The sequence below is a fragment of the Oryctolagus cuniculus genome, chromosome 10, assembly GCF_964237555.1.
Source record: "Oryctolagus cuniculus chromosome 10, mOryCun1.1, whole genome shotgun sequence".
NCBI lineage: Eukaryota > Metazoa > Chordata > Mammalia > Lagomorpha > Leporidae > Oryctolagus > Oryctolagus cuniculus.
The window spans coordinates 21327609-21342665 of record NC_091441.1 but is presented as its reverse complement, the minus strand read 5'-3'; the positions used below and the strand labels follow the sequence as shown (position 1 = coordinate 21342665).

The following is a 15057-nucleotide window of genomic DNA, read 5'->3' as shown; positions in this document are numbered from 1 at the left end:
GCATTCCCTTATTCAGTTTACATTAATTTGTGTCTTGTCTGTGTTGCTTGCTGGGCCAGTGCAGGCTACTCTGTTATAGCTGGCTAGCTAGGCAGTCCCTGCCCTCAAGACCTTGAAGCTGGCTTGGCAAAGACAGGGAGGTGATTTGTGAGTTGTCACAAGCACTATCCTAAGAGATTGTCCAGGATGCGCAGAAGAGTCCAGTTGCTATGATTGGACTGGTGATTGTGCGTAAGAGGGAAGAGAGTTGGTGAGACTTTAGGTGAGTTTTCAAAGTGAGTACTGTAGATGTTTATCTGGCAAACAAATCCTTCTGACTCCAGACTCTATGCTTATTTCCAAACACAAAATTAGCTCTCATTGAATGAAATACTGTCTAAATGCTATTGTGAATTTCTGACCAATGAATCAATGATCACTTTGCAAAAATCATACTGTATATACCTTCACATTGCATGTTTCATTTCCAAGAATGAAGAGAGTCTGAAGCGATCTGTGTACACAACTGGGTAATTTATTTAATGGCTCAACTACTCTGACTTCTCAGTAGATATCAAAGGCAGTGGTGGCAAGGACAGAACTGACTTTAAAGAGCTAGGGGTGAAACTTTCTCTTGTTTAATGAGTAAATCAGAGGAGTTTTAATAGCATTGACCTGGAATTTTGAAGTGTTTTGTATTTCGTTTTGCTGGATTTAACTGAGGATCTTTCAACTGACCTGTGTTGTAAGTCATCTTCTTAATATGTTTTTCCATAGGAAATGTGCTATGTATTAAAATACTTCTCTTCACATGAATCCTCTGAATAAATCATTGCTTACTAACAGTTGTCTCATTAAGATATGCTGGATCTGGGGCACGCCATGTAGGCATTACAAAGAGTGAGGCTGATCCATTTCTACTATCCTGGGGAGGTATCAGTGGAAGAGAAAAAGGGACACTAGAAGAGCTGCAGGACAGTCTATGAAATAAAATAAAAGCATTTTGAAAAAGTAAGCTGTATGTGAGTACCAATATTCATGCATGAGCATGTGTACATAAGAAGAGAAAAATGATCTGAAAAGACACACTCCAAGCTATTTCTGGTGGTTCCCTGGGATGGCAGGAGGGAATAGTGGTAAAAGATAACTTTCACTTGTGAACCGTTTTTCATTTGTGTGGGTTTTTGTTTTGTCCAATGTGTATGAATTTGTTCAAAATTGGATCTAGGAATAATTGAAAGAAATAATAAATAGTCATTGAGAAACTGTTGGAGCTATGACTCAGGAGGTGCCCAAAAAAAATTCCAAGGTAAAATAAGTATTTTAACTTTGGAACTAGATGGAAGAGTTAAAAGTCTTTATTTTCAGATGTAGTTTACCTTTTCTTAAACTTTGTTGTGAGGAAGACAGACTGATTGATTTTGCTTTTCGAGTGAAAAGCTGAATCAGCTCTGTTCACCCTAAGTGGGCACTTAAAATCCAGTAAGGAAATGAGCTCTTTCTACTTTAGAACAGTGTATGAGCTCATTTTTAAAGAAACTCCTCCAAACCTATGGTTTGTTCTTATCCCGTATGGTGATCACAATGATGAGATGGAAACAGCTTCTTATCCTAACTTCCAGTAAAATTTTTAAAATAGTAACCAATTAATGATATACTTTAGATAATAAACAACTACAGATGTTACTCTTTGCTCACGAGTAGAAATCCCTCTAGGAGCCAGTGCTGTGGCATAGTGGGTAAAGCCTCCACCTACAGTGCTGGCATCTCATGTGGGTGCCGGTTTGAGTCCCAGCTGCTCCACTTCCAATCCAGCTTTCTGCTGTGGCCTGGGAAAGCAGTAGAAGATGGCCCAAGTGCTTGGGCCCCTGAACCCTCATGGGAGACCTGGAGGAAGCTCTTGGCTCCTGGCTTTGGAGCGACATAGGTCTGGCCATTGCAGCCATCTGGGGAGTGAACCAGCAGATGGAAGTCCTCTCTCTCTCTCTCTCTCTCTCTCTCTCTGCTTTGGCCTCTCTGTAACTCTGCCTTTCAAATAAATAGGTAAATATTTAATAAAAAAGAAAGAAAAAGAAAAAAGAAAGAAATTCCTCTAAAATATTCTAGTTCATTTTCCTGCTTCTAAAAACTCCTCAACAGATGGCTGTCTTTCAATATAAAAAGTCTTCATGTTAAAATTAAAATCTAGACCTTCCAGTAGTATTCCATATCACTGTGCAACAGAAAGAATATTTAAAATGACATGGAAAATCAAGGTCCATATTACTCATAATTCTTTTTGAAAATTTAGACTGGAACTAAAATTATCTGAGGTTATTTTCAGATTATACTTGCAAATCACAAGTTATCCTAAAATACACAGATTTAAAATATTTGGAGCATTTGTTTCTCCTATTTCTTAGTATGTTATTAGTCAGTAATTATTTGCCCTAGAAAAATAGCAAAATAACTATAGCCTATTTATTCTTTCTGTAGTAGCTTTTCAAAGATGATAATGATGGTGATGATGGTTTATGAGGCCGACATATGTTTACTATAGTAATTGCTTATGCACACCTGGCACTGTTCTAGAACCTTGCTTGTATTAACCTCTCCCCAACTTCACAACAACCATAACAAATAGAATTATTGTTCCCATTTTACAGATGGGGACACTGGGAGCATAGACAAATTAAATAACTTGCCCAGGGTTATGCCATTAGTAAGTGCAAAACCAGCTGATAGGAGACCTGTTTCTCAGTTATCATTCAAGATGTGTGAGGTATGTTTCCCATCCCCAGTCCAGGAAACATTTCCAACCTTCCTTTCACCACCTCAGCAACAATGTACTTCTGGCAAGTGTTTTTTGGAAGGAAAATACTTCCCTTCTTAACTACTCAGCAAGAAAAATTTATGGACTATTTGCAATGTACAAGACTGGGACTTGATGACTCTGGCTAGAGTTGCCCAGTATCCATCACCATTCTAGACTAATGGTATCCTTCATTGGAATGAAGCACTTCCTGAAAACAATTCTCCACCCTCCACAGAACTAGCAATACAGCTTTTTCAGAGCTGTGGGTTTTGCCAGTGCCACTTTCATATCTATAAATCTTTCAAACTTATTAGCAGCATGGAGCCCTGGAATTCTGGGAAATTTCTAGAAGCATGTTCTAGAAAATGCTTTGAACTGCTACCCCTGTGATGTCTCTGTGGGCTGTTGATCAATGCTCAGAGAACCTGCTCCTGAATCTTTTAGGTGTGGCTCTCACCAAGTGGCTTTCAGAACTCTTGGAAGGGCCAGTGCTGTGGCATAGTGGGTAAAGCTGTTGCCTGTTGTGCCGGCATCCCTTAAGGGTGCTAGTTCAAATCCTGGCTGTTCCACTTCCAATCTGGCTCCTTGCTAATGTACTTAGGAAAGCAGCAGAAGATGGGCCAAGTCCTTGGGCCCCTATATCCACATGGGAGACCTAGAAGAAGCTCCTGGCTCCTGGCATTAGCCTGGCCATTGTGCCCTTTGTGGAGTGAACCAGTGGATGGAAAAAATGATTCTCTCTCTCTCTCTCTCTCTCTCTCTCTCTCCCTCTCTCTCTCTCTCCCTCTCTCTCCCTCTCTCCCTCCCTTCCTCCCTTCCTCCCTTCCTACCTCCTCTGCCCCCTTCTCCTCTCCTCTCCTCTCCTTTTCTCTTTTTCTCTCTCTGCCTCTGCCTCTCCTTCTCTGTAACCCTGCCTTTCAAATAAACAAATAGATTTTAAATAATTCTAATAAAAGAACTCTTTGGCATCCCATAGGGACTAGCCTAGGCCATGAGAATAGCTAGTTGTCACTGGAATGTTCTAGGGGTCAGAGTGACCTGCCCTAGTGCAGAAGTCCTCTTCTCTTTCCTATCAACCCAACTTGCCTGTGTTTGGGGCTCAGTTCTTTACCCATGGTTTACTAGGAACCTGTCATGGACACCTGCCTCACTAACCAACATGTAGGATGGATAAAGGGGTATGGTGCAGTGTGTTGTTGATTTGATTTTAATTTTTCTTTATATTAGTCATAAAAACTTCATGCATATCCTACAAAGTGTTACCAAGTGAATCAACCTGTAAAGTCATTCCATGTAAATTAAAACAAAAATGTGGGACAGGCAATTGGAGTAGTGGTTAAGATGCCACTTGGGATTGCAGTACCTGGGTTCAGGTCCTGGTTCCTGCTAATGTGTACCCCAGGAAGCAGGATTGATGGCTCAATTATTTGGTTCTCTGCTACTCACATGGGACACCCAGATTGAGTACTTGGCTCCTAGCTTTGGCCCCATTGCAGGCATTTGAGGAGTAAACCAGCAGATGGGAGATCTTTGGATCTCTCCTCCCATTCCCTCCCTGCCTCTGCCCCTATCCCTTTCAAATAAATAAATGAAACCAAAATGTGATACCGTTTTTTCATTTGTTGACAAAAAAATGGGAAGTTTGATAACACCAAATAGGAGAACTCTTTTAGTGAGAGTTGAAAGCAATTTGGCATTGCCTACTAAAATTTAAATGTGTGTGTGCTTTGATCCAGCTTTGGCAAATCTATCCTTGTACAAAAATACTCACCTAGGTGTTCATAATGTAAATTAAATGTCCCTCAGATTAAATAATGGGAACACTGCAAGTATGAGAAATGTGTCATCCATGTGTACACACAGGAGAGGATGTTCCAGGACGTACTAAGGGACGAAAACTAAGTTACACAATAAAATGATAATCTGATGCCATTTTTGTGCTAAAAGTTAGAAAAAGCTCTCAGAAGGTCCTCCAAATTGTTAACAGTAGGTGAAGGAGTGGTGATTAGTGTTTCTGAGTATTTTAAAACTGTATGTTGCCTTAATATTTTTTTTAAAGATTTTTTTGTTTTTGTTTGTTTGTTTGTTTGTTTGACAGGCAGAGTGGACAGTGAGAGAGAGAGAGAGACAGAGAGAAAGGTCTTCCTTTTTGCCATTGGTTCACCCTCCAATGGCCGCCGCCGCCAGCGCACCACACTGATCCGGAGGCAGGAGCCAGGTGCTAGCAAGACCTTTCCTGGTCTCCCATGTGGGTGCAGGGCCCAAGCACTTGGGCCATCCTCCACTGCACTCCCTGGCCACAGCAGAGAGCTGGCCTGGAAGAGGGGCAACCGGGACAGAATCTGGCGCCCCGACAGGAACTAGAACCCGGTGTGCCGGCGCCGCAAGGCGGAAGATTAGCCTAGTGAGCCGCGGTGCCGGCTCTTGCCTTAATATTTTTAAAAACATTTATTTACTTATTTGAAAGGCAGAGCAACAGGGTAGGGTAGGAGGATGTGGAAAGAGACAGAGGGAGAGAGAACTTCCATCCATTGGTTCACTCCCCAAAAGGCCACATCTGCTGGGACTGGACCAGATCAAAGCCAGGAACCAGGAGCTCCATCTGGGTCTGCCACAGGGGTGGCAGGGACCCAAGTACCGGGACCATCTTCTAGTGCTTTTCCTGGCATGTTAGCAGGGAGCTGGATCAGAAGCAGAACAGCGGGGACTTTAACCAGCACTCCAATATAGGACGCCAGCATCTCAGGCAGTGACCTAACCCACTGTACCACAGCACCAGCCCCTGCCCTAGTATCTTTCTTAAGAAAGAAAGTGAGTAATTCAAGTTCAGAATTTTTAAGTCGGGGCCAGTGCTGTGGCATAGTAGGTTAAGCCTCTGCCTGCTGTGCCAGCATGCATATGGACACCAGTTCAAGTCCCAGCTGCTCAACTTCCCATCTAGCTAATTGCTAACGGCCTGGGGAAGCAGTGGAAGATGGCCCAAATCCTTGGGCCCCTGCACCTGTGTGGGAGACCCAGAAGAAGCTCCTGGCTCCTGGCTTTGGATCAGCCCAGCTCCAGCCATTGCAACCATCTGGAGAGTGAACCAGCTGATGGAAGACTGCTCTCTCTCTCTTTCCCTCTCTCTGACTATTACTCTGCCTCTCAAGTAAATTGATAAATTTTTTAAAAAATTCAAGTCAATATTAAAAGAATTTCTAAAAAATAGCTTGATAAGAATTATGTGCAATACCTCAGTTACTTAAGAAAAATCACATATAAATACCAAAAGTTCATATACAAATATTGATGACCTGGTGCATAATACTCAGTAAATGTTAGCTACAAGCAGTAGTAGTAGTTTTAATTAGAGAATTGTGTATTATTTTAGGAAAAAAGATAGTTATATTCAAACATACATATCTTAGGTTTGAGGTGCTTTCATATTAAGCTGGAGGTTAATTTGAGATTAATTGATGTGTGCTTCTCAATTCATTTTAATGCTCAAGGGTATGGCATTCAGGAGCAATTTAACATCCTGAGGTCATTGAAAGTCACCAGAGTCCTTAGGTGATTTTACAGGTTTCTGTCTTTCTCTCAAATCATATTTCTGCTGAGGGTTGCATGTTTTCCTTTTACTATCTTTCCAAGCTGACTTTTAAATTTCACACATTTTCTTATTTGCGGGCCATTTTTAGTAAAGATGAAAAATTCATCAACTCAAGGGGAACTGTAGATGGAGAGTGCCAAAGTTATTTAGAGGCTCAGGTCTTGGGGGCTTGGCAGACTCCCAAGCAAAGTGATTTGCTCCAAAGTAATTTGCTAGGCCAGAGTGGACTCAGTTCACGTGGGGTTTCAAATCATAAGCCACTGGCTTGTGAGGTGGGCACCCCACTGTGAGTCACTCTTTAGTCACTGAAGTCATAACTGTGGCTTTGGAGAAATGGGTTGTATCACTCCTTCCCGATATCCTGTCCTCATATTTAATAAAGATTAATGAGTGATTATTTCTTTTCATTGTGTTTTGTGTGATAATACCATGTTCATTGTAAGTTATGTGCAATGACATAAATATTTGGCAAATTCTGAGAATTATTTTGATTCTCAGGACATTTGTACCAAAAAACATATTCTAACATTTATATAATTTCAGCTATTTATATTTGCCTTCTTGAATTTTAGCCCATATAATCTTTTCTAGTTCCTAAAATATAATTAAATATTTTCTGTTTTGTTACTGTCAGTCTCATGCTAATGTGGCCAGGCTCCAGAGGGGCCTTTATAGATAACTTCTTGTAAATTTGCAATTGTTTGGCTCAAATAAAATATATTTTTAGAAGGGTCATGCAGTAACACTCTCATTTGATCATGTTTGCCTCACTTCTTGGGCAGGTTTTATTTCCTTCATTTGTCATTTCAGTTATGATTTTAGACTCTATTAAATATTCATTGAGAGGCAGGTATTCAGCTTAGTGGTTAAGACTCAGGTTAGGATGCCATGTCCCTCATCAGAGTACATAGGTTCCATTCTCAGCCATGACTCGAGTCCAGCTTCCTGCCAACACAGACACTGGGAGCAGCAGTGATGGCCCGAGTAGCTGAGCCCTTGAGCTCCATGGAGACTTATATTAAGTTCCCAGCTCTCAGCTTAGTTTCCCTCTGTCCCAATCCCAGCCTTTGTGGGCATTGGGAGAGTGAACCAACAGATGGGAGCATTCCACTTCAAGCAGTAGGAGCAGCAAGTGTCTAAAATCCCAAGTGGAAACCCTATGAGCCTATTCAACAGAGTAAGAAAATCACTCTGGCCAGAGCAGAGTGAGATAAGGGGAGAACAGATGCCTGTGAGCAGTGTCAGGACTTTGAAGGACAGCTGTGAACCCAAGAGAGAGGCCATTTGACTCAAGGTTGTCGGGGCTCACTCTGTCTGCATCTGGGCAACAGCAAAAGCATTGAGCTTAGTGACTTGACTTTTGGGAGGATGGGCACCCCAGAAAGAAGTATATTTTACACCCTAACACCATTCCACTTCATTCTTTCATCTGTTAGAGGGGTAATGTTCTCACTGGCTTAAGAGAGTTTTTCCTTGTGTCCACCTAGTAGAGGAGAACTGTTGTTCTAAGTTGAATATAATAGAAAGATTCTTGCCAGGTTATTGACCACGAATGATACTCACATGGTGAACTGAAGACTGAGATCCCTTTCCAAAAGGCTCAGCACACATCATCTTACATGACCCCAGTGATTTAACATAATTCAGGGTTTCCATATGGAACCAAGTCTAGACTAGAACAATATTGAATAGGATAATGGACTCTCTACTGTAATCCACTGATTCCTTCTAGGACTGGGGCAAGTAATGCAGATCTTACAATACTTCATCTTGACAGACCCCCAAATGGAGAATTTGTTCAAGGAGAAGGGTAGACGAAAACAATGGGGGCTTTGGAAGCCTAGCAGTGATGGGATCACTGCATACAGTCCCCACAGTGGATCCCTGCAGAATGACTGCATGTATTCTAGAGATGCCTTCTCTTAAAGGGCCACCGTTAAAGGAATACAAAGTTTGACGAGAAAACCTAGATATTTGTATATAAAGATAATTAAAAATGAATCTTGGAGCCGGCGCCGTAGCTCACTTGGTTAATCCTCCACCTGCGGCACTGGCATCCCATATGGGCACCAGATTCTAGTCCTGGTTGCTCCTCTTCCAGTCCAGCTCTCTGCTGTGGCCCGGGAGGGCAGTGGAGGATGGCCCAAGTGCTTGGGCCTCTGCACCTGCATGGGAGACCAGGAAGAAGCACCTGGCTCCTGGCTTCGGATCGGTGCAGTGGCGGCTGTGGCGGCCGTTTGGGGGTGAACCAATGGAAGGAAGACCTTTCTCTCTGTCTCTTTCACTGTCTATAACTACCTCTCAAATAAAAATAAAATAAAATAAAATAATCTTAATGAAGAATGGGATGGGAGAGGGAGTAGGAGGTAGGATGGTTTGGGGGTAGGAGGGTTTGGGGGTAGGAGTATGGGGGGAAGAACTGATATAATCCAAAAGTTGTACTTATGAAATTTATATTTATTAAATAAAAGCTTTCTATTAATAAAAGAAAATGTAGATAAAACATGCCATAAGACCTTCACTGTCTAGAATTCTTGAAGATATTTTTTAGAAGCATTACTCTAGTAGTAAATTGTGAAGAATGAAAAATGCAGCCCTGTAATATATAGTCCTTTCAGGTAGACTAAAGATTTGATACCAAGAATGCCTTTGATGTTTTTTTCTCCCATAAATAATGGTGTTTGTAGATATAGAAGGATGAGGTTAAAATCCAAAGCATAGAAAACGGGCAGTATAACAAAAAACTTTAGATTCTAATTTAAGTGTGATTTGTCAAAAAATACATTTTACCAAGGTTTTGTTTTAGAAAAGCTTATTTTGGGAGTAATTGTATTCATTTTACAGAAGGATCTTGGTGATACAGCTGTTACATTTGTACAAATAAAAGGTAAAATACCCCTACAAATTTTATTTTCCTGTGGTTATTAGCTTCCACAGAATAAATGTTTAAAACATTTGTTGACAACTATAATCTGTGTTGCTCTAATAGGAAATATGTTATCTGTGTATAGATATAGGCATAGATACAGATACTGTGGTGCCTTAATACTTAGACCACTGTATAGATTGAATATTAAGATAGTAAATATTTTGCAATTCTACTAAATAATTTTCATTTTCAAGTGTAAGAACATTAGATTTTTTTTTAATAGAAAACTTTTATTTAATAAATATAAATTTTAAAAGTACAACTTTTGGATTATAGCAGTTCTTCCCCCCATAACCATCTTCCCACCCGCAAACCATCCCAACTCATACTCCCTCTCCCATCTCATTCTTCATCAAGATTCATTTTTAATTTTCTTTATATACAGAAGATCAACTCTATACTAAGTAAATATTTCAACAGTTTGCACCCACACAGACACACAAAGTATAAAGTACTGTTTGAAGATTAGTTTTACTATTAATTCTCATAGTACAACACATTAAGGACAGAGGTCCTACATGGGGAATAAGTGCACATTGACTCCTATTTTTGATTTAACAATTGACACTCTTATTTATGACTTCAATAATCACCCGAGGCTCTTGTCATGAGCTGCCAAGGCTATAGATGCCTCTTGAGTTCACCAACTCCAATCTTATTTATTTATTTATTTTTAATTTTTTGACAGGCAGAGTTAGAGAGAGACAGAGACAGAGAGAAAGGTCTTCCTTTTTCCATTGGTTCACCCCCTAAGTGGCTGCTACGGCTGGTGCGTTGTGGCTGATGTGCTGCGCTGATCCGAAGCAGGAGCCAGGTGCTTCCTCCTGGTCTCCTGTGCAGGTGCAGGGCTCAGGGACCTGGGCCATCCTTCACTGCACTCCTGGGCCACAGCAGAGAACTGGACTGGAAGAGGAGCAACCGGGACAGAATCCAGCACCCCAACCGGGACTAGAACCCGGGGTGCCAGTGCCACAGGTGGATAATTAGCCTATTGAGCCCTGGCACCCGCTCCGATCTTATTTAGACAAGGCCATAATCAAAGTGGAAGTTCTCTCCTCCCTTCAGAGAAAGGTACCTCCTTCTTTGATGGCCTGTTCTTTCCACTGGGATCTCACTCACAGAGATCTTACAATGGGATCATTTTTTGCCACAATGTCTGGGCTTTCCATTCCTGAGAAACTCTCATGGGCTTTTTAGCCAGATCCAAATGCCTTAAGGGCTGATTCTGAGGCCAGATTGCTATTTAGGGCATTTGTAATTCTATGAGTCTGCTGTGTATCCCCGCTTCCCATGTTGGATGGTTCTCTCCTCTTTAATTCTATCAATTATTGGCAGACACTGGTCTTATTTATGTGATCCCTTTGACACTTAATCCTATCTTTATGATAAGTTATGAACTTAAACTCATCACTTTAACTAGGAAGATGGCATTGGTACCTGCCAACTTAATGGGATTTGGAGTCCCATTAAGTTTTTAGCTTTACCCTTAAGGGTAAGTCCGAGGGATAGTGTCCTGAACTGTATGTCTCCTCCCTCTTTTATCCCCACTCTTATTTTTTAACAGGGATCAATTTTCAATTGGATTTAAATACCTAAGAATAATTCTGTGTTAATTAAAGAAGAACATTAGAGTTTGAATGCAGATTCAAACTCTCTACTGAGATTGAGTAATGATGTTTTGGATAGGAAAACCTTTAAGAAACTTACTTTTTACTAAGCACTTTGTAGCTTCAGGAGCTTTATATTTTCTTCATCCTTCAAGCTAACATGTAAGGAGGACAGCATCATTCCTGAGCAAATCAAAGCCTAGCAGGCTGACAATGTGGCATGGCAGGTAAAGCTGCCACCTGTGACTCTGGCGTCCCATTGGGACTTTGAGTCCCAGCTGCTCCACTTCCTATCCAGCTTCCTGCTGGTACACCTGGGAAAGCAGAGGAAGATGGCCCAAGTTCCTGGGCCACTGCATCCATATGGGAGACCTAAAATAAGCTCCTGGCTCCTGGCTCCTGGCTTTGGCCTGGCCCAGGCCTGATCATTGCAGCTATTTGGAGAGTGAACCAGTGGATGGAAGATCTCTGTCTCTCTTTCCCTCTCTTTGTTGCTCTGCCTTTCAGATAAATAAAAAGAAATCTTAAAAAAAAAATGTCTTCTGTGGGTGACTAAAGATGAAGTATTAATCTTCCACTAAAGAGGAAAGAGTTTGTCATGGGGGAAGCTTAATGATAGGGCTTACAGATATAATATTGTTTATTCTATTACTTGCCAATAAGTAGCAAACAAAGTTTTAAACCTAAATGATTTCTTTTACAAATGTATGCAATGTATGTCAGTGCCATGATGTCTGAGAATGCCAACATGGCTTGGTCAGATTGTCCCTGGTTTCAAAATGCTCACATTAACACATCTCTTGCTCAGCCTCTCTTCTTAGAATTTCAGAAATGTTGTCCCATGCCATAGTAGTTTTTTATTCTAAACGTACCTCAGGGAAGCATTAGAGAAATAGTATTATTTTTCTGTTGTGTTTTACCTCCCCACCTTTCTTTTTCTAAAATAATAACAGAGAAGTAGATCATGCGGAACCAAAGGGGAAAGAGGCGAGGAAGGTGGGGTGCAGCTGAAATAAAACCCTTGTAAATATTCAGGGCAGACCACGTGTTCATCTGGGCAACTCACACTGTAACCACAGAACTAGTTAATGGGAAGGTCTATTTGAAAGATTCAAAATCATACCTTAGGTAACATTTCTCATAATTTTTTTTCTTCAGAGCCTAGTCATTTAGACATGAAATCAGCCCAACAAAATAAATTAGGAATTAAGTACTTAATCTAGTTATGAAATATAGAAAAGTATAAACAATAATTCAACTGACCTTCAAACCATCCTCTCTGCATCCTATTTTTATGCAGCTCAAAATAAATGTCAAATACACTTATTCCTACTGCCTTTAGCTGCAGCTATGATTTAGATAAATTGGTAAATATGGAAAATCTCAGAGATTCGCAGGATAACTTTTTTTTCTGGTGGACAGCTTCCTAATTTATCTTAAATTACTAATATGAATTTAAGCATAAAATTCATGGAGTCTTTTTATGATTGTTCTGCTAGAAATTATATTTTATTCCTTAATAGTATTATAAACCAGGAAAAAATAATTAAATGTAAGCCTTTTCCTCTTTCCATTTCATTTCAAATAGAAGTATTTGCATAATAGCCACCATTGCAAGTCTGGACTTTCATGTTTAATCATTTTTGCATTTGTCAAGGGTATTGTGATTATGAAATGGTTTCTATTGAAAATAACAATTCACAGGACTAAATGATTCTCTGTGCCATTTTTCTTTCTGTTGATTTTTTAAGAATGATTAAAAATAAGATATTTTTGGAAAACCTTAATAATATTTGGAAATGCCTATTGGAGCTGACTTCAGCCTTTGAAACATGCTGCTGTCTACTTCCATGTGCAGGTAAACTCACCTGGTTTTTGTTTTTGTTGTCCTTAAAATGTTCAATTCAGGTTCTACATGGTCAGCTATTACGAGCGGAATCACAGAATAGCAGTGGGGGCGCGGCATGGTTCAGTGGCCCTGTACGACATCCGGACTGGAAAATGTCAGGTAAATAAATCATTGTGACTTCCTCTCCATAAAGTGTGGAAGTTATTGAAAGGAGCGAGAGCCTGGCACTTCACCAGTTGACGTGCTGAGCTGCTGGAACATTATGGATAATGCTGAAGGGATCAATAGTTTAATGAAGGACTCAAAGAATATAGAGCCCTACTGTCTCTATTCACTGGGGCTGAAGGGCTGCCCCAGATGGTTCAGAATGAGGTCCAGCGTAAAGGGGCACCACTCACAAGCTGTTTCACAATACATCTTGGCTTGTTTTATTTATTTATTTATTTTTTTTATCTTGGCTTGTTTTAAACACAGCTTTTGGATTTTCTTATCTCATGATGCGTTTCCTGAAAAAAGTTTGATGGTGCATTATGATGACATAATGATTGACAAAAAAACTTTCTGTGTAAGTCCAATGAGAATTTGATAATTGTAAGACAGTGCTCTAGGAAGAAGTCACAAAAAGAAATCACAATGGTGTCTAGTATCACTCTGTAAAAAGGTAGTTGATGCCCTATTTGAAATAATATATCACCAAAAGTACCAATGTTACAGCTTTAACACTTTTTATACTTCTGTAACACTGTACTGTTTGAAACATTCTTCTTGAGTTACATTTGATGTTGATCACTTGATTCTGAAAATTTTACCAGTTGGCTAGAGTGCAGATCTAGCTTCACTTTAGATATAAGGGAATTGACACTCAGAATTTTAAATCACTTTCTCCCAGAGTCACGCTGTTAGTGACAAAACCAGTACTGGGCTCCACTGTGAGTATGATGAATTTATAAAATTCACTAATAGGCTTTATACCTTGGGAAAATTTCTTACCCCCTCTGAGCTGAAGTTTCCTCATTATAAAAATGATAGCAGAAATAATATATTATTATTTCAATGAAACCTGTTCAAGAAAAATGCATCCAAACACTGGTTGAAGGTAGAAAGGCAGACTTTATTCAGGGGGCCTTTGCACGGACATCTTGTGGTAGGAGAGAGACTGGACTCAATTCCCAATTCCACAAGGACAGGTTGGGATTTGCAATGTTGGAGCAGGGTGGCATCCCTGGATGGAAAACTAATATGAGGAAACTCAAGGGTAAGAAGTTTCTGGTTAATCCTATTTGATAGGATTATAACAGAAAGTAAACCAAAGTGGCCAGAAACTAAAGGGTAAGGATATTTTGACAGCGTGTGTCTGTCAAGTAGTTAGTACTCAGTAAATATTGACTATTACTATATTAAAGTAAACTTGGAAATACATTACATGTCAGTTAACTTACATTAATTTTAGGGAATTAGCAAGCTCAAACTGGAGACCAGGGAGTGCTGGTAAACCTCACAGCTGTGGTTCACTCTCCTCAGTTGGGAGCACTTTGGTGGAAAAGTTGAAGCAATGTTGCCTCGGGCCTGTGCAGATTTCCTTTCTAAAGGCTGCTGTGCTTGGGGTCCGAGGCCAAGTCTCAGCTGAGTGTGGAGATCACAAACTCAGATGCAGTCCAGTGGTTAAGATCCTGCTGTGCTGCAGACTTTGTTTTTACTCAGCAGCCATTAGCGATTTAGGAATATACCTGACCTGAATTTCCCTTAATCAAAAACAAAAATTGACAAATTCCCTACAAAATGCTTAAATTTTGTTGATAGGCAGCATTCTTGCTAAGCAGGTGAATTAGGGTCCATAACACCACAGAGCTGGAGGGGTGTTATGGTTGAATCAGGAATGAAAATCCTCCCTCTAGCAATATTTACCTTTAGTTTGGCAGGCATAGCATTTCTCACTGATTTCTAGTTCTTTTTGACTGTGTTATTGGTGGTAACTGCTGGGTTCTGTGCAAGATTCTCCTAGCCTCAGGATAGCTCATTTTCCTTACAGTTTGTGCTATGCCGTTTAGAGGCGTCTCATCCGTTCTGGGAAATCAAGGCATTTACTTCCTTATTATGCTTTGGCAAAAGGCTATTAAAAAAAAAAAAAAAAAAGCAGTGATGCATGAGAAAAAAAGAGACTTTAGAGAAATCTTGGTTTTGAAAGTTTTCTATATCTGAAATTATTAAAATAACTTAATTATTCAAAAGTTTAGTTAAGTTCCTTAAACCCATTCTCAAAGCCTCATATCGTGTGGTGCTTGATACATAGTAGATGCATAAATAAGGACT

At 40.2% G+C, this 15057-nt stretch overlaps 1 protein-coding gene and 1 long non-coding RNA gene across 5 annotated transcripts in view; one reads left to right on the top strand and one right to left on the bottom strand.

The window, feature by feature from the left end:
* Positions 1-12902, bottom strand: part of LOC127492285 (uncharacterized) — a 30155-nt gene extending 17253 nt beyond the window's left edge. Inside the window, exon 1 of the long non-coding RNA XR_007921449.2 lies at positions 12767-12902. This is a non-coding gene — a long non-coding RNA (uncharacterized lncRNA). The remainder of the gene's footprint in view (positions 1-12766) is intronic.
* Positions 1-15057, top strand: part of WDR7 (WD repeat domain 7) — a 378155-nt gene that overhangs the window by 290718 nt on the left and 72380 nt on the right. For all 4 annotated transcript variants that reach the window (XM_070050123.1, XM_070050124.1, XM_051851193.2 and 1 more), the window contains one exon: positions 12807-12906. In XM_070050123.1, the coding sequence (XP_069906224.1) occupies positions 12807-12906 (100 nt within the window). The remainder of the gene's footprint in view (positions 1-12806; positions 12907-15057) is intronic.